This window comes from Nelusetta ayraudi, unplaced genomic scaffold (assembly GCF_046127955.1).
Source record: "Nelusetta ayraudi isolate G7.1 ecotype Tasmania unplaced genomic scaffold, CSIRO-AGI_Nayr_v1 ptg000034l, whole genome shotgun sequence".
NCBI lineage: Eukaryota > Metazoa > Chordata > Actinopteri > Tetraodontiformes > Monacanthidae > Nelusetta > Nelusetta ayraudi.
Genome location: NW_027466084.1, coordinates 4,864,326 through 4,884,057, shown reverse-complemented (window position 1 = coordinate 4,884,057; position 19,732 = coordinate 4,864,326). Strand labels below are relative to the sequence as shown.

The 19,732-nt window shown below is 43.2% G+C and overlaps 1 protein-coding gene across 3 annotated transcripts in view; it reads right to left on the bottom strand.

Moving 5' to 3' along the window:
- The window catches only part of plppr2a (phospholipid phosphatase related 2a), a 37,416-nt gene extending 18,193 nt beyond the window's left edge, over positions 1-19,223 (bottom strand). For all 3 annotated transcript variants that reach the window (XM_076032638.1, XM_076032637.1, XM_076032640.1), the window contains exons 1-3: positions 18,865-19,223; positions 5,286-5,383; positions 4,232-4,420 (exon numbers count right to left, since the gene is read on the bottom strand). In XM_076032638.1, coding sequence (XP_075888753.1) covers positions 4,232-4,420; positions 5,286-5,354 — 258 coding nt within the window. In that variant the 5' untranslated portion in view covers positions 5,355-5,383; positions 18,865-19,223. The remainder of the gene's footprint in view (positions 1-4,231; positions 4,421-5,285; positions 5,384-18,864) is intronic.
- Between the last annotated feature and the right edge of the window lie 509 nt (positions 19,224-19,732).

Below are 19,732 nucleotides of genomic sequence, written 5' to 3'. Positions count from 1 at the left end.
ACCCGTGGGTGAAGTCAGTGCAAGGCGAATCTCTTTGTCAGAGCCGTTTCTCTGTTGCGAGACTCACCGAAAGCGTGCTGCTCAAAAGGAGGCTTCACGTTCTATGGACACCTCCCTACTACAGCTGCTGAAATCACCAGTGTTTATCACACGGTATCATCACACTCGCAGTCGTGCAGGTTAGAAGACTGTGGTAGTAAGCCATCATCACATATATAAATTATATAAAACTACATTGATTATAATGCACTTGCTGCTTGATATTGACTAAGCTGTGCCTCAACACATGACTGTTTGTCACAGTGCATAGTTGTCTTGGCCAAGTTGGCCACAATACTGTGAAAGCTGTCGACATTCTTGAGAGCTCTTTTATTGGTTGTAACTTTTTGTCTCGACAATCAAACCAAAGCCTCTTTCCTGCCAAGAAGCTGTGTTGTCCAGTGAATACAGATATTTCAAATGCATTTCTGTTGTTACGTTTTTATTTGCATATTCGTTCTATTAGTTATTATCATAGTCCTTTGAATCAAACCGGTGGCAAACTCACACTATGTGCAGGGGCGGAATAGAAATGTTATTGCTTTTACATTACTGTCGATGCATTGGTAACGTCACTGAGGTGTCCCACATTGTCCCACTCCCTGTCCCACATCTGGTAAGTTGGGATCTGGTCACCCTGCCCAAGTCAGACAGGCCTTAGTGTAGAGTAACTGACAAGAGTGCAATCCACCTCTCCAGGTTGAGAGTTTAACACACAGCTAACACCACATGCTGTGAAGAAAACACTAATAGTGTTGAACATTCGTAAAAAAAAAAAAAAAAAAAAAAGAGTCCCCTTTACATTTCTGACTGCCCCCTCCTAAGTGCATTCCTAGAACCTGCCCTGAACACTGAAAGCTCTTTTGTACTTCTTATCATCATCAATAATAATACTGATAATAATAAACTGTGCAAAACAGCACAAAGTAGCTATTTTTCTGGTTATATGATTTAGCAAAAAAAATTGCATGTCTATGACATTGAAAAATAGGAATCAATTCCTTGCTGACAGCCAACTGAAAGGTTGCTCTACTCTATTCTTCCTTGTCCCCAAGATGTAAAAAGAATGCACCTGATGAAAAGGAGCAGATTAATTACAGATAATCACAGAAAGGAAGACAACTAGTGCAAAAGGAAGGAGTAGAGCAATATAATAAAAATAACGTTTTGGCCAGGTCTGATCCTTTTTTTTTCAGTTTTCAAGCTGGTGCAGTAGTCCACTGGTTAACTAATGACATAGGAAGTAGCGAGGCAGACCATGCAATGGCACACGCTGAGAAAGTTTAGTCATCACAACATTCAAATAAACAAAAATATACTTTTCACAAAACCAGCTAACAAAAAAAAAAAAAGCACATAAGTACATAAATGTTCAAAGCACAACGACTACATCAGACATTACTGTGCTGTAACTGTAAATGACATGAAACAACAGACGCTGTCAGCTCAACTCTGCAATCGCAGTGAAGCAGCTGATGATTCAAGTTGATTCAAGCGGCCACTCACTCATACGTTTGGCCACCAGATACCGCCAAAGACCACTCTGTCGTTGTTGCATTGCCGTGTGGTACAACAGCGCTGCTAAAAACAGCGCGCAGGCACGGGCAAACTACGGCCCGGGGGCCATATGCGGCCCGTAAAGCTTTTTCATCCGGCCCGCTGTATTAAAAAAAAAAAAGTATTATTCGTAAGTTATAAAATAGTTGTATCTCATCCATTATGAGATGCCTTTGTAAATCGCTTTAGGGTACTGTGAAGGTGCTGGAAAAGCGCTATATAAGTGCAGTCCATTGACCATTGACCATTTTTTCAGTGTTTAAAGCAGGGGTGTCCAAACTTTTTTCACTGAGGGCCACATACATAAAAAAAAAATAGGAGGGGCTGGGCCACTTCCTAGAAATTAGGTATACAGCCTTAACTTTAGTGTATTAAAGTTAAAAAAAATCAATTAAAAGTGGTCAAATATGTTATACTGTTGAATATAATTAAAGACGAAACTGCCTTCATCACAGCTTTCCACAAATGGATCTTTATTGATTTATTCAGAAAAGGCTTTGGTAGCTCATTCTCAGAACAGCAGCCTCAGATTTCTTCTTAGACAGAAGATTTACAGTACAGAGGAAAAACAATAAAGGGGAAAATGGGACGGGTAAATTTCAAGCTTGTTATTTAAGTTATTAGGCTTAGAAACACAGCTGTTAACGTTTGTTTGAAACGGTTGTCAACATTAACAGACTGAACTGGACTTAATAACAGGAGTACTGCATTATTCTGGTGAGTATCAGCTGCGCTGGGTGTGTAAATCGGGCCATCCAGCTGCGGTGCTGATCCGACGCCACTCGGGCCAAAGATCCGGACAAATGTCACTCGATCAAGGAGGAAATCTGCATCAGATGAGATCAGCTGACTTTGCGTGTGCAGTGTGTGCACGGACGTAATTTGCGGGGGGGGACATGTTCCCCCCACTTTTTCAAAAGGCAGTTTCGGTCCCCCGCAGTTTTTACTGTCCAAAAACAATGTTACGCTATATTCACCAAAACACTCCCCATCGATCTACCCCTCCTCTGGAACCCCTTGTCACATTTTGGAACCCATCCCTGACTATGCGCGGTAGTTTTGACAGTCTCTTCAGCAGCGGTGGGCAGTCGATGTACTGTAGATTGGCCGAATGGCCCTGGATCGGACCACGAACCAGTCTGCCTCACGACCGTGCTGACTTTTGACTGACTGAATTTTGCGAAGGGTGTTCAAACAGTTAAGTTAAGTTAACAGGCCAACAGCTAGTCTAACCATAAGACAATTTGGTGGCATTATACATGCACAGCACCCTTTAGTTAGCCCCCCCCCCATCTTTTTTAAATGAATGTTCTATGTATTTATATTTGAGTCAAGTACCAGAATAGAGCCAGTCCAGTTACATTCATACATACATACATTTTCCCATACCCACGGTGTTGCTCAGGGTCACGGGAGTCTGCTGGAGCCTATCCCAGCTGTCATAGGGCAAACCAGTCCAGTTAACTGAATATAATTAAAGTGAGGTTTCAAAAAATTATAATTTGTTTTGTCATTTGACAGTGCAATGTCCTAATAGAGGCTGATGTCATGGTGCATTCACCATAAGCAACTGTCTGCGCAGGAATATTTGTTACAATTTGTACAAATTTTACAAATGACTATAAAGCAGAAAGAGCAGATGTATCCTGGATGAATTAATATGAGGACTCTGACATCCACTACACCAGTTTTTGATGGGCAACAGCAACTCTTTTATTTCCAATGAAATGTAAAGATTTATTTTATTCATACATTTTTTACACATGTTGAGGAAGGTATTGCTGTCTGCAGCCGGTGTAATCTGTGGTTTTGCCAATGCATGTCCTCTCAGGTTATTGGTCTTTTGTATTGTTGACTGTCGGCTGGTTCTGCTTGTGATGCTCTGCGTGTCTTTGTTTTTTTGTGCTGTGTTTGGGACATAGACTGCCAAGATCAGAGCTGGTGCTCAGATTGAATGGCGTTGGCACACTTGGGTTTCATTCTTACTTCTTTTAACTCAATCAAAGAGGAGAAAGACAAATTGACAAAAAGCTGGCTCAGTTGCACCAGCAGCAGGTCAGAGAAGAGGAACAACTCACTCTCACACTGTTCTCACTTAATCTTGCGAACAAATAAACATGTTTCTGTTTTGCAGACATCATTGGTTGGCTGCCAATATTGTGTTCTTCACACCACACACACACACACACACACACACACACACGTGCGCGCACGCACGCACACACACACACGCACACACACACACACACACACACACACACAGTTGGAAGTGGGTTACCTTCATGCAGCTTCTCAATCTGTTCACAGTGGTGTCAGTGGTGCAAACCAACAAACACACACAAACGCACACACACACACACACACACACACACACACACAGTCACAGATGATTTTCAAATTGCATTTGTATTCAAGACTGAACACAGAAATCCTATAAACTAAACAGTGGTCTCATTGATTTTATCTGCATGTAGTATGTAAAAGCTTCTTTTTTTTAAAAAAAAAACAAAACAAAACCCAAACAAACACAAAATGCGAACTGACTGCCTGATTATGTTTTTTTTTTTCCAATCTACGAACATACTTTTCACCACAAGCACAGACTAGCTGAAGCATCAACCTCGACGCATCTTACCGTGAAGGTGGGGATGACTATGACGAGAGAGTATATGAGGACGGGGGGGATCTTGCTGGTGCTCTCGGGGCCTGGATAAGGCTTGGAGAAGGATGCGTCGTAGCAGAAGAAGCCCTGCATGTGAACTGGGAAGGTGTCCGTGTATTCAAAGTAGTACGCCAGCAACACCGTCCCAGCCATGATCACCAGCTGGAAGTAGAACATGATTCCTCCGTCAGCAAGCAAGACAAATCAGCACCAAGTGAAAAAGAGGAAGAGATGGAAAAAAACAACAACAACAAAACAGCTGGGATGGAGGGAAAAAAAGGAACAGGGAAGAGAATGTTCTCCTCCACCACTGACACTTGCATAGGAAATTAGTGGTGGTGGTGGTGATGGGGGGTGGTGGTGGTGGGGGGGGGTCAAGGGAGGTGGGGATGGGGGCTTTCTCATACAACTGAGAGAGGAAGAGAAAGGAGAACGATCAAGCAGAGGAAAAGAGAAAATCATTTTATTTTCATTATCTTATTTAAAATATGCAAATTTGACAAGGCTCGCTAGCTGCTAATGTGCCTCAAATTACTCACGAAACACAATCTCATTTTGTGGTAACATTATCGGCCTGTGATTTACCGAGGCATAGCGAGCATATAATATTTTTCTCTCTGTGAGTAGTGGATTATGTGCTCCGAACCAGAGAGCTGATGCGTGACTGACTTCCTAGGAGCTGCTGCTTCAGGAGTACTTGGTGCATCTAATTGAATTATATACAGTCTGATTATCTGACCAGTTACAGTTTTTTGTCCATGTCAGTTGCAGAAATGGCATTTCAGTGCCCTCTGATTCACTCTAATTTTAGAAATGCTACAGGATGTTCTGCAGCATGTTGTTTGTGTGTGTGTGTGTGTGTGTGTGTGCGTGTGTGTGTGTGTGTGTGTGTGTGTGTGCCTGCAGTCTACTGAAGATATTTCAGAAATCCTAAAATTTGGAAAACCTATTAATCTAATGTTTTCAACAGAAAAACAAATCCCAAAAACAAAACACATTTGTATAACAAATAATTTATTGGTCTTACCTCCACAAACAGGAAGCAGGGAACGATAGAGCTGCTGCTCTTTACACCTGGCTTTTCCTCTGAGGCCATTTTCCCCCGATGCCCTCCTTTCTCTGTCTCTGTAAAGAAAGAAAAGCTTTTCTCGTTAAACTTCAGCCACAATTTTTTTTTTTCCGTTTCTAAAGTGTGTCACAGTCTGACTGTAATGTGTTTGTGACAGTACTTAATAGCTTCATGCGTGATGGTTCCTTAAAGTTCCAGTGTGTAAAACTTGGCGCAATTTATGATTTACATACCGTATAGGTAGTAGCTTAATATGCTGCCCATAAATACATTAATGAAAGTGTATAATTGCAGGACAATAAAAGTAATTTTGTTTTCCTACCCTAATATGCGCGCGCGCACACACACACACACACACACACACACACACGCACACACACACAGGAGCGGTTTTATTTAGTGTTGGCATGTTTTGACACAAGGTGGCAGCAGTTGGTGAAAGCACATATAGTATATTGGTGAGTGGTGAGAGGAGGGGAGATCTGTACATTTGGATTAATTACACGAAGTTCAAGGATTGTTTCCTCACAAACACAGACGACTATTTATTGTAAACCCGACACCAAAGCACTCTGATCATAGGGACTGATGCTGCAGCTGTACTGCTGAAGCTAATCACCGGATTAACGAAGCTGACATGGATGACAACGTAGAGACCTGAGGCACAGATGGAGAAAGGGTACGTGGACAACTGAGCTCTACTGAATAGGCTGCAATCAGGCTGCATAGGAAAACGGCCACCATATACAGTACATAATGGGTAACTGCATCCTCTGAACCTGCTGTTTGACACATTGGGCCACTGTTGGTTTTCAAAACCAAAGTTCAAAAGGACCATAAATCAATGTGTCTGTCGAGTCGGATGCTCAGCTGAAGAATGACACTGTTGGAAAGGAACCTGAAAAGGCGAAAACAATTACATTCACTCCTAAAGGCTTGGAAATGTATATTGAAAACTGTCAGAGGACACAAAACATTAAATGTAAACAAGCAAAAACATTGATGGAAATGCTAAAAGAGTACAAATCAATTGAGGCACAATCCCAGTTGTATGAAATGATCAAACCCTGCAATGAAGCAAAAATAATGTCATGAGTCACTGTTGAAATGACCACTGCCTGAAGACAAAGGCAGAAGGCAAAATCAGTGGTTTCAACCAAAGATGAACACTTTTGATGGTTTCATTAAAGATGTACAAATGCATTTCACTGAGGTTGAACAACAAATCAAGCACTCCACTGCTGATATAAAAAAAAAAAATGCCACACAGCCAGTCATGTGATCAAGGTGAATAGGTCACACATATTGTCGAAAGTACCGCACAACGCGGTGAAATGAACCCTGATGAAATTGGACGGGACGATGGCGTTTCAAATGTTGCAAAAATCAAGACTCGCGTCCAAACACAGTTGTTCATCATCATGCCCATCCTCAACATCTTCTGCTCGCATTAGAGCTCAGGCAGAAAATGCCGCTCTCATGAAAGGAGTTGCTGCCCTAAAGAAAAGGCCTGAGCTTGAAGCAAAACAAGAAGAGTGAAAAAGGATGAAAGAGCAGCTGGAACCGGAAAGTGAGCTGGCCGCAACCACTGCAAAAGTAAATGTACTGGAGATCTTGGGGTCAGGGGACAGCTCTACAGTTTCTGATGGGATGAACTCCTATTTAATAAAAGCAGCAGCTCAAAGTGAAACGTCACCTGAATTAAATCCAAATGCAAATGTCAAAGTACACAATACATAAGATACAATACAAAAGATGAATCCTGCTCCCACCAACCTGTTGCCGGACCAAAAGAAACAGCTCGAGGATCATCTGCAAGGGCTCATGATCTGCCTCATTCTTTTCCGAAGCGGCACATTCAGACTCATACACTCGTGTTCAGAGCAACACATTCGCACTCCGTAGACGGCACCAACACAGTTCAGAGCTATGGCAGTACTGCGTCCCTGGTGGTGAGTGGTGGGAATTCAAATAACATCTGTTATATTATTCAGCAGCAAAATGACACCGCTGCTCTTTTGGCTAAAGAAAATATCTCTTCCACTTTACCACCGAGAGACATTCCCACATGTGATGGCGACCCTCTACAATACGATGCCTTTATCAGAGCATTTGAAAGAGGAGTGGAAAAAAAAAAAGACTGATGACAGCGATTGCTTCCACTTCCTCGGCAGTACGCCAGAGGGGATCCTAAAGATCTAGTCTGCAGCTGGCCTCATCTGCGTCAAACCCTGGGTTACGAAAGAGCAAAAAGATACGTTGAAGGAACATTTTGGAAACAAACAAAAGATCACTACTGCCATACATGAATAAAGCTTGCCTGGCCAGTCATCAAATCAGATGATGTGAAATCATTACAAGCATTCTCACTGTTTCTTAGAGGTAATAATGCAATGGAGCATCTAACCTATAGGAAGAAATGAATGTTACTACCTTAAAAGCTCAGAGATAAGTGGAGGAATAGGGCATGTGAGCTAGAGGAGCAACATGGACAACCTGCAAAATTCCCTGAAGTCAAGATTCTGTTGAATACACTTTTTGGAAATATTCACAATGCCAAGCCAGCCACGCCTGCTAAAATCCTTTCTTTTGGAAAAACAAGTCAATACTGAAATGAGACAATTTTGTTACTACTGTAACACTGTGGACACACCAGTGCAAGTCAATTTGACACCAAATGGAAGAAAAAGAAATGAAGTCGAAGCAATCTTAAATGATCAATCCATAACCAAAATGTCTGATGACCCAAAGGACCTGGAAGCACTGAAACCAAATCACCTTCTGCTGTTGAAAACCAAACCAATATTAAAAGAAGACTTGTACATTAAACACAGATGGAGACAGGTGCAGTATATGGCAGATCTGGACACAGGAATACACCGCTAATCCAAGAACGGCAGCGACTGCAGTGTAAGTGTAAAACAAAAACTTTGCTCCAGGTGATATTGTGGTGCTCGCTGAACCCACTGCACCACGAGGGTCCTGGTTAATGGGAAGAGCACTAGAAATCAAGGCAGATGCACAAGGTCTCGTGTGCACAGTAAAACTTCAGACAGAGAAAAACATCCTGGAGAGGCCAATAAGGTTTGTCTCCTTCATGAAGCTGGAGCCTAAAGGTCAGACTGCCAGCCTGGCAGAAAAAAGGAAAGAATGAAGAAAATGAAATAAATAAATAAATAAATGAATAAATAAAAAATCTGAAAAGAGCCAACACAAGACCCTTTTTGTTATTGTTGTTGAAATTCACTTAAGTTTTTTTTTAAAAAAAATGTCTAACATAGCTCCTATTTATTATTCATTGGTTATTGTTTATTTTGATAAGACAATTAGGGGCCGGCGTGTAGGAGCCGTTTTAATTAGTGTTGGCATGTTATTGTTTTGTTTAGACTTTGCGTTCATTATTGTTTGTTGACACAAGGTGGCAGCAGTTGTTGAGAGCACATACAAATTGGCAAAAAAAGTATTTGGCAGCCACTGATTCTGCAAGTTGTCCCTTTTTTAAAGATGAGAGAGGTCTGTACTGTTCATCATAGGTACATTTCAACTGTGAAAGACAGAATGAAAAAAAAAATCCAGGAAATCACATTGGATGATTTTCAAATTCATTTGTATAATGGTTCTATCATCCACTTGTTACCAATATTAATGGCACCAGTTTGAACTTGTTATCTGTATATAAGGCACTTGTCCACACCCTTAATCAGTCAGACTGTAACCTCTCCACCATTGCCAAGACCAAAGGACACCAGGGACGAGATTGCGGAGGAGGGCTGTCAAGAGATGGAACTTCCGGAAAGCTAACTGGGAGTGTTTCATTCAACACACATGAACAGGGCAGCTGCTGGTCTACCACCCCCGTGCCAAACAACCTACAGTCGTGGTCAAAAATTTACGTACACAACATGTTCCTACACTAAATCTCATGCTAAGTTCAAGTTACACACTTGATGTCACAGTTCTGTTATTGGGTCACAGTACTTTTCCACTCAGCATGCCAGCCACTCCCACCTCATCAGCCACTCCACTCACCTGTGCTCACAGCTGCTCTTCATCTCCAATCAGCTCAGTATATATGCTCCTGCTCCACACTCATTCTTTGCCAGATTGTTCTTTGTTCTCATGCAAGACCTTCCAGCGGGTCTCTGCCTGACCACCTGCTGCCGACCGAGCCTGTCCCTGACCCGATCCAGCTATGATTTCCCTGGTGTTCTGACCTGCCCGCTTCCGCTCTTGGTAATCCGCCTCCTGCCTTCTCGGTTCCGACCCGGTTTTTCCCTGACGTCCTGCTCCCCAGCAACCCGACCAGCCTTCAGCCCCCGACCTGCCTTGACCGCCAGCTCCCTGGCAACCCTACCAGCCTTCTGCCCCTGACCACATCTATAGCCTCTGCGCCTCTGGTGTCTGTCTGCCTGGTCCCTGGCCCTTGTTGGTTTGGGCCTGCTCCTGATCCAGCACCTTCTCCCTCATTGCAAGCTCTACTACGCTGTTTGTGCTGCGTTTGGGTCCACGCCACCCCCCGTTTCACTTGAATCATGAATAAACTAGCATCCACGAAGCCCTAGGATTCACACTTTTGGGAAATTAAAAGAAAAGGCAAAAATTCCTCATTTGAGATTTATTGATATTTCTTTGTAAAACACTGTTCTTTTTACTGGATCATACGTTTATGACCCAGTGAGAGAGGCCAGGAAAAACACTCCTATGGGAAGAAACCTAGAGCAGAACCAGAACCCCGAGGGGGCCGTTATCTGCCTATGACCAGTTGGGGTAAGAAGAAAATACAAATAATGTAGAGAGAGAGAGAGAGAGAAATAGAAGCATATATATGTATGTATGTATATGTATGTATATATATATGTATGTATATATATATATATGTATGTATATATGTATGTATGTATATATGTATGTATGTGTGTGTGTATATATATATATATATATATATATATATATATATACACACATAAATAAATAATTCCAATATAGAAACACAGAAAGACACATAAGTATATGAGGTATATACATATAAACATGTAGATGTATATAAATGTGTCGTTCACATCAAATTATTTAAAAATGTAAATAGTCTTCAATGTTAAGTGGTGGGGTGGTATAGCCACTGTTCATGTAGAATGTGTTTGTCTGTGTTTGGGAGGGCAGGAGTCCATTATGGAGCATGATCCGCCGCAAAATCAAGTCCTAGGTCCTGATCCGGGCGGCAAAGATGAAGTGATGGCACCAAGACTCCTCAGTGGTCTAACAGTGGGTTGATTCTAACTGTAAGCTTTATGGAAGTGGAAAGTCTTAAGTCTACTCTTAAATACACTGATCGTGCCCACCCCCTAAACTGAGGCTGGGAGATGGTTCCAAAGTAGAGGAGCCAAAAAGCTAAAACGTCTACCTCCTGATCTTATTTTAGAGACTTTACGGGTTACCAGAAGTCCTGCAGCAGCATTTTGAGTTAATTGTAAGGTCCTAAGAGAAGAGCACTGGGCACCCTGATGATATAGAATTACAGTAATCTACTCTAGAGGTAACAAATGCATAGATGATTTTTTTTCTGCATCTTTGAAAGACAAGAAATTTCTAATTTCAGCAATTTTTCTTCAATGAAAAAAAAGCTGTTAAACAGGCCGAGAGGGAAGGTAACAAAGAGGCGTTCAAGGATGTTAGTGGGACATAAAGCTGGGTGCCGTTGGCATAACAGTGAAATTGGATGTTCTGATTGTGGATGACTTGACCAAGAGGGAGCATTACAGGTACTACCCAGAAAATTAGAATATCCTGAAAAGGTATTTGTATTTCTGCAATTCAACTTAAAAGGTGAATGTGACATATTATATAAACTAATAAGATGCAAATCAATATATTTCAAGTTTTTATTTCTTTGGATTTTGCCTATCAGGTCTTGCAGCTTAAAAAAAAAACTCAAATTCAAAAACTCAGAAAATGAGTTTGTGGGTTTGTGGTTTTAATAAGCTGAAAATCTTAATCAGCAAAGTTACAACAAGGAACTGCTTGAGATGTCAATTTGCGTCTAATGGCTCAATAAAATTTGTTGGTTTCATTTTTTATGTTAAATTGCCAAAATAAAACAACTTTTACTTGATATTCTTATTTTTCGGGTAATACCTGTATGTGGAGAAAAGTAATGGGGCCCTTGAAGGACACCACAGGAAAGATGAGCAGATGATGATGATGACGCATTCCCAATAGCAACACACAGGGTTCACTTTGACAGGTAAGAGCGGAGCAGATTAAGGGCAGAGCCACCAAGACCTACCCAGGACTCTAGCTGGCTAAGTAGCAAGGTGTGGTCCACCGTGTCAAAGGCTGCACTTCAATCTAGAGCCCCTTTCCCACTAAAATTAGGGGGTTCACACACTGTGTTTTTTTCTTTAACGCAATCGACATTTAGTTCCTTTCCCACTGACCAAAACCAGCGAGGTCTCACCCCCGCCAGCAAGCTGCACAACCTCCACTATCACCGCTTTGTGTCTGCTGACATCATTGTGCTGAGATTGCGTAGACGAAGTGCGACAGGATTCAGGGAAGCAAACAATGGAGAGCAACATGGAAGCGAGTCCGGCGGTGGCCAGTGTTCTTTGTTGTTGGGAACATTTGACAGTAGAACCGTTCCGCAAATAGCCGCAGAGCAACGGTGTTGTTCACGCCAGACTTGAAGCGGCGCGCACCTCGGAGCGAAGCAGCGTAGCCAGAGGACAATGAACAACTTTCGAGCGCTGATGGAACGTAATCGAACGCCATTGCTTCGCTACATGATATACGCTGCGACTGGCACGACATTATGACTTAGGCGCGTAACGCTCAATGTCATCCCATGCTGCAGGTAAAAGATGTGACGTCGTCGCGGGTCTCCCTTTTCCACCTCAAGCCAATCGGAGCCGAGCCGATCGGAGCCAATTTCAACCTTTGTCGGGTTGTTTGACACGTTTCGGCTCGGTGAGCCTTTCCCATTGCCGCGCAAATGCAGATTCGTAGCGGGACTACATTACGTTTTTTGGCCAGTGGGAAAACGGCTTAGGAGGACCGGGATTGAAGAGTCAACAGCATCCAGTGTTAGAAGCAGATCATTTGTGACTAACTAAGCCAGTCTCAGTACTACTGTGGGCTCTGAAGCCAGATTGGAACCTAAATGTGCAAGGAGTTGAGTGGAGATAATTTTTTCTAGAATCTTTGATAAAAAGGATAGTTTTGAGATGGGTCTATAATTTGCAAGAAGAAGAGGATCAAGACCTGGTTTCTTTAAAAGAGGTTGAACCAAGGGGATAACAGAATGAATCACTTTAAACAGGGTCCTGGGGGTTTTCCTGTTTTTGGAGATGATGTTGGAGAAATAGGAAACATCTTAACAGCCATCTGATAAAAAAGTCATGAGTTGTTTTAAACAAATAAGAGTAGTGGTAGATTTATTTGCCTTCCATTTACGTCGTGCTATTCTGCACTGTCTCTTAATGGATCTGGTATATTCATTAAGTCACGGTTGGGGATTTTGTTTAGGGATTCTAATTTTGAAAGGAGCAATGGAGTTCAAGATGGACAAACATTTCCTGTTAAAGTCGTCGGTCATGTCGTCCATAGAACAATATTGTTCTGGAGGGTAAGAGCTAAAAAGGCCTTTCAAAAAGTGCTGAGTTCAAAAAACAAAAACAAAAAACGAGATCGGAAAGGGACAGGATGCTTAGAGGAGGGACAAGGGAGAGGAGTATTAAAAGTCACAGCTTTGTGGTCTGAGGCAGAATTGATGGAGTTCGTGTTTTTGGTCCCACAAGCCACGTGTAAGAAATGAACCTTTTTATTGGAGTTCTGGTGTTGATTTGTGTGTTGTTGCTTCATGTGTTATGCACAGTTCACTTTGTGTAAGCATTTTGCGAGTGTTCATGAAATGAATGATTTGGCATATAATCAAAGTTCTGTCATTTAGTGTTGATAGGTGTGATAATAATTTGTGTTATACATTTTATCATTATTTAGATATTACTTATATTTTACTGACTTACCTGATGAATCAGGAACACAGATTAGAGATCTACCAATACAGTTTTTCCATGAATCAGAAAATACGTGCCATCATTGTGTATTATTAATGAATGGATAGAAGAAAGTTTTTCATCTATGCAACTGCTGAGTGGTTTGCTATGTGCGAGCGAGCTTTCTTCATCCAATGCTGCAAGAAAGAGAAAGCCTTAAAGATAAATAAGACATGAAGCAAAGCTTTTAGCCGTCTGTTGAACAATGTAATGCACCAACCCCAAACTGGGTTTAAGATTGGTGTGGTTGAAAAATGTGCATGTGGTACTTCCACAAAAATAACTAACTAACTAAATAAATAATTAGCAATAAGTAAACGTGTGTACGACTGGTGATATGAAAAAAAAAAAAAATGAATGAAAGACAGCAGGAAGACAGAGTTCAGAGAAAGTGCATTTGTCCAATGGTAATAAAATTGTGTCATCATGTCAGAATAGTTTATAGAGAAGATTGTTTCTTGGGTTTTAGTGAACATATTTTTAGTAGTAAAGAGGGGGTTGGTTTATAAAAGCAGTGGGTATCAATAACTTTTTTATGGTATCTGGGCTGTAGATATGGACAGTGACAGTTATGCTGTTGGTTGGATATCTGTTTCAGAAGGTTGAAAGCCATTGCAGAAACTGAAAAAGCATCACCGACCACTGAAAGTGTCATTATTCATGTTGCAAAGGAAATGGGTTTTCTGATAATTTTTGCACATGGGGTCATGCCAAAAATGTGGTGGAGTTACGCGGTGCGAGTTGAAGATTGAGAATTTCATTTGGTCTCCACCAGGCATAGATGGAAGTGTTGTCAGGAATATGTCAGGATGCTACAAGAGGCGCACCAGAGTGATGATGGTATTCAATGAGTTGAACCTCATTCTTCCCAGGGATTCTACAGGCAGCTGGCAGAAAGGCCTGAGGTCCCTGTCATTTTTGCTCCAGTTAGTGCCAACATTACTAGAGCAATCAGCAACCGCTGATTGCAATTTCAGATATTAAAATACTTCTCAAGGAATGCATTGACACAGTAATCTCTGTGTACGATGCAGATAATATAGTAATCTGTATTGATTGCAGAGAGCAGGTGGAGGAAAATCGCCGCTCAAATGTGTTCCACAAAAATAGAAATGCTAGCTAATTGTCCTTCTTTTGCACTACATTGTTGCTGTAATTTTGAACATTTCCCCAATGTGGGATTAAAACTCCACGTACTTGTTGCCCACTATTATTCTAAAGCCTGTCTGAAAAAACAAAAACATGTCCATTCGTGTGAGTACATATCGTTGAGTTCTAGAGTTGTTTTCCCGTCTCCCTTCCTGTTATTTTCTGTCTCCCCTGTCTGGCAGCTTGCCTGGGAGGGATCATCAACGTGATCAGCTACACCTGCTCCCTTGACTCACCTGCCACTGGTTCTCCTGATTGCCTTCTGCCCATCTACACCTGTATTTAAACCTGGTCTGATCAGCTAGCCACTGTCAGTTCCTCAGTTACTTCCAGAGTTACCTCCCATTCGACTGCATCCTTGCCACAGCCTGCTCATCTGCTGGTTTTCCTGCTCTGCGTTTTTGGATTGACTCCCTAAGTTGAACCTTTTACCTGTGTTAATAAACCTTCATATGTTAAGTCTGCATTGTGGGTCCAGTGTCATTTGACCTTAACGGTACAAACTGGCCACAGGATGGATCCCACAGACTCGGTTCGCCAGTCCCTAACACACCAAGGAGCTCTGCTTGGGCCGGTGCAGCTGTTCAGTCAGGTAGCATTTGCTCTCCCCCAGTGCATCCGGCGAAGGAGCCCATGCAGTTTGGCTATACACACCAGACCCAAAAGGAACGCCTCTGTCAGATCTGTGCTACGGAGTTCCTGCACTCCGGTAAGCCTGGTCATTTCATTTCAACCTGCCCACTTTGTCCAAAAAGACAAGGCTCATTAGTAAAGGTGGGGGTACCAACGATCTAAGCTCCTCCTTGCCAACCTGACTTATTTTCTCTTCTGCAAATTAGCTTTTTCGATAGATAGATAGATAGATAGATAGATAGAAGCTTTATTGTCATTTCAACACTAAAAAGAACATGAGGTGGAACGAGATTAGACACTCTCTGGTCCCGGTGCAGCCAAGTGTAAAAGAAAACAAAAACAAATGACTAATTATAAAAACAGAATGTGCAATATAGATAGGGAGTAATATAAATTAATACATTTTCGTCTGTGTGTAGGTGTTTTCTGTCACGACAAGCCCTGATTGATTCTGGAGCCAAGGACAACCTTTTGGACACGGAGTTGGCTCAACAACTGGGCTGTGCCAGCAAAGAGCTGGAGAGCCCCATTCTGGACCTAGCTCTCAATGGAGAGGAGTTCACAAGGTAACTCACAAGTCCTCCACAGTGACTTTAGCGGTTTCAGGTAACCATACTGAGGAACTCTCCTTTCATCTGCTTTCATCTTCTCAAACAACGGTGGTGTTTGGACACCCCTGACTGAAGCTGCACAATCCCCACATTGATTTGTCAGCAGGGAAGATCCTGGGTTGGAACCCTTATTGCCATTCTGTGTGCCTGAGGTCTGCCCTACTGTTTCAGTAGCCTCTTCTTCCAGAGATCAGGTGCCCCCCCTCGCTCCTCCCCCCTTACTTGACCTCAGTTCCGTTGGTTTACTATGATTACCATGAGGTTAGCAAAGATTGAGCCCTGTCTCTCCCTCCTCATCGGCCATATGATTGTGATATTGAACTTCTGCCTGGTGCAACCCTTCCCTCTAGTAGACTGTAGAACATGTCTCACCCGGAGATAGAGGAAATGGAGAGTTACATTGCAGACTCTCTAGCTGCTGGGATAATTTGACCTTCCACCTCTCCCCTTGGTGCTGGGTTCTTTTTTGTTGAAAAGGATTCCACGCTCTGTCCCTGCATTGATTTTGGTGGCTTAAACAAGATCACAATCAAGAGTAAGTACCTGCTTCTGGTAATTGATTCCGCTCTTGTCATAGGACCTTACAATTGATGCAAAATGCTGCTGCACGTCTACTAACTTGAACTAGGAGGAGGCAGCACATAACTCCATCCTTAGCATCCTTACATTGGCTTCCAGTTAGATCTAGAATTGATTTTAAGATCATGCTAATAACTTATAGCTCTTCACTCTCAGGCTCCTTCCTACATTGAAGAACTTATTGAGCCTTATCATCCTTTGAGAGCACTTTGCTCTGAGAATTCAGGACTTTTGGTAACCCGTACACTCTCTAAAATTAGATCTGAGAAGGAAAAAAAACTAAAAATATATAAGCAATTGAAAATTGAAATTTTAAATATGAACATTAAAAGTGTGTGTGCAGAGTGTGTCGTCTACTGGGAGTGCTGCTCGTTGTAGATTCTGACAGCTGCAGGAAGAAAGGAGCTCTGCAGTGGAGTTAGTGCCCTGCATGGGGTGAGAGTCATTGTCAATCGAGGATGACAGTTTAGCCATCATCCTCCTCTCACCTACTACCTCCACAGAGTCCAGAGGATGTCCCAGGACAGAGCTTGCCTTCCTGATCAGTCTCTCAAGTCTATTCCTATCAGCTGTCGAGATGCTGCTGCCCCAGCAGACCACCCCATAAAAGATGGCTGATGATACAGGAGTGCCCCCCGCACTCCTAAAGACCTTAATCTCCTGAGCAGACACAGTCTGCTCTGGCCTTTATTGTAAAGTGCAGTTGTGTTGTGGCACCAGTCCACAAAGTCCACATCAGTCCTTTTTGTCATTCCCATCTGTGAGTCATCAGGGAACTTCTGCAGGTGACAGGTGGGTGTGTTGTAGGAGATGTCTGCAGTGTAGAGGGTGAAGAGGAACGGAGCCAAGGGCCCCCGTGCTGCAGACAGCCGTGTCAGACACACAGTCCCGGGTCCTCCGGCCGGTTGGTGAGATAGTTCACTATCCAGTGTGTGGCATGCAGGATGTTTTCCACAGCTGTGGCAGTCTCCTCAGCTTCAGGCTCAGGTTGAACAAGTGCTCAACAATCCCACACAGCTGATCTGCACAAGACTTGAGGAGTCTGGAGCTGATGCTGTCTGGACCTGCAGCTTTTCTTGCCTCGATCCTCCGGAGTGGGTTACTCACCCGAGCCTCTTCTCCACTAAAATGAGGGTGTTGACAGTGTGTTTTATGAACGCGGGGTGACGTGCAATTGATCGGCATTTAGTCCTTTCTCCACTGACTAAAACCAGCGGGGTCTCACCCCCACTGGCCGCTGTCGCGCTTTGCTTGCTCCGGGGGCCCAGTTGTTTCTTTTTCTCTGATTCTACAAAGCGCTTTGATACACTTTTGGATGTGATTTAGCGCTGAACAAATAAATGTTGATTGGTATGAGTTCCGGCCCTGACCAGTACCAAGAGATGTCTAAGCCGGCCCTGAATACAACCATGACATACCAGCCCCGTCTCCTGAAAAATTCTCAAATAAATTAAATTAGCATTGTAAAATGGAACGCACAGAATGTTTTGTTTTTTGTTTATTTTTACTATTCTCAAAAACAACGTCGGTACCTGGCACTGCCGCTACAGGAGGACGCTTACACAACGTTCCAAGGATGACTGCGTTACGTGACATTACTCGTTAGATATGCTACAAAAACGGGACAAGTGCATGTATTACGCAACTTCAAAGAGATAATTTACTTACAGGCAGTGGCGAAGGAAACATGATACTCTCTATCATGCAGTTTTCTTTTCAAGTCTTTGAACGGTTCAGGCATTCCTTAATGTTAGTTGAATGTAGGCTACGGTTAGTGCGTTCACTTCCTTTACTAAAGTCACGTGATGCAAGCCCGCAGGCAGCTTGCAGCCCCGCATTGAGCGGAGGAAGGGAAATGGGAGGGCTGGGGTGATTGATAGCTGTGACCGCCAATCGCCGGGTCCTCTCAGGTAGTATGGGACCCAGCTATTCACTGTCAGAGCTCTGAGTACCGAGAAAAATTCTATCATTTCTGACCCGGAACCGGACTCAGTTCTTGTGAAAGGAGCAAGATCAGAGACGTGTTTGGTATAGGAATGTCCGATTCCGACCCGGACCCGAACTCACTTCTTGCGAATGGACCCAAGATCCGAGCCAGGTTGGCTCGGAACGCCTGATTCCGACCCCGCTCCGGGTCAAAATATATATATGTTCTTGTCACTAGTGGTCACTAAAATGTCTTTAAGATCAATCTGTCTAATATTCAATTTTTCAAAATATGCCCCACGACCCCAAACATTGGTGGGTATTTTGCACGCGAGGAACCACCACAAATTAAAGAATGCCAAAGGGAGAAACTCCTCTCTTCATGACACACACACATACACGCATACACAGCACACGCACGCACGTGCACACACACAAAGGAGAAAGATTTTCAGAATTGAAGAAAGTGCTTGATGACATCCACGAAACGACTGCTGATGTCTTGCTGAAGACACCCACTGCACCCACCAACACCACCTCCCAACCTCTCCTGAATCCTTTCACCCCCTCCTCACTCTTCCTCCTTACCTCTCACACACCTTTGTAACCAAAGCTGTTGGTCACCGTGGCTCAGGAACACTACGGCTCAGTTGCCATGCCAGAGGAGGTGATGGTTAAATAGGGACAAAAAAAATCTTCCACTCGGCTCTCCGTCCCCCGGTCGTCTTCTTCTTCCCTGTGGTCCCTGCAGCTCCACGGGTGAAATGTGCAGGAAGCAGCAGCAGCAGCAGTAGACTGTATTTCCAGATCCTCTACATAATCGCACGCATCCACAGATGCAGCCTCTTCTTTCCCTTCAATCAGTCCATCATTCCAACTGGCAGTGATGACTAGAAGATGATGTCGCTCCTCCTCCTCCGCACTGGAGTGAAGAGACACGGAGGAGAGTCACAGAGGGTGAACACATGTGTGAAGGGGAGTAAAAGTGTGTGTGAGAGACACTGATCGGGGAGAGAGAGAGAGAGAGAGAGAACGGAGGGAGGGAGGGAGGGAGGGCGAGGAGGAAGGAGGGTGGGAGTAAGGGCTTTGCTTTATGTGTGTCAGCTCATTTGTATTCAACGCTTGTTTTCCCCTTTTTCATCTCTCCCTCCCATCGCTGCCGTCTCGCCTCCCAATGAAGAGAATTGAAAGTAATGGACATTACTACCGAACTGTAACATGACTGAAATGATGCACTGAAGCCTGTAAGACGAATGATTTCTGTGTGTGTGCATGCGTGCGTGTGTGTGCGTATCGGTGCATCGCTGCATGTCGGTGTTGAGGTGAATGAGAGTTTTGATAGCGAAAGATAAAACCAGTGTGCGAAATAAATGGAAGGTCCGTTGGGGTCAGATCCCTCCCCACCCCCCATTACCCATGAGACCCCCTGAAAGCCTCAAAGCAGAATTTAAGGGGG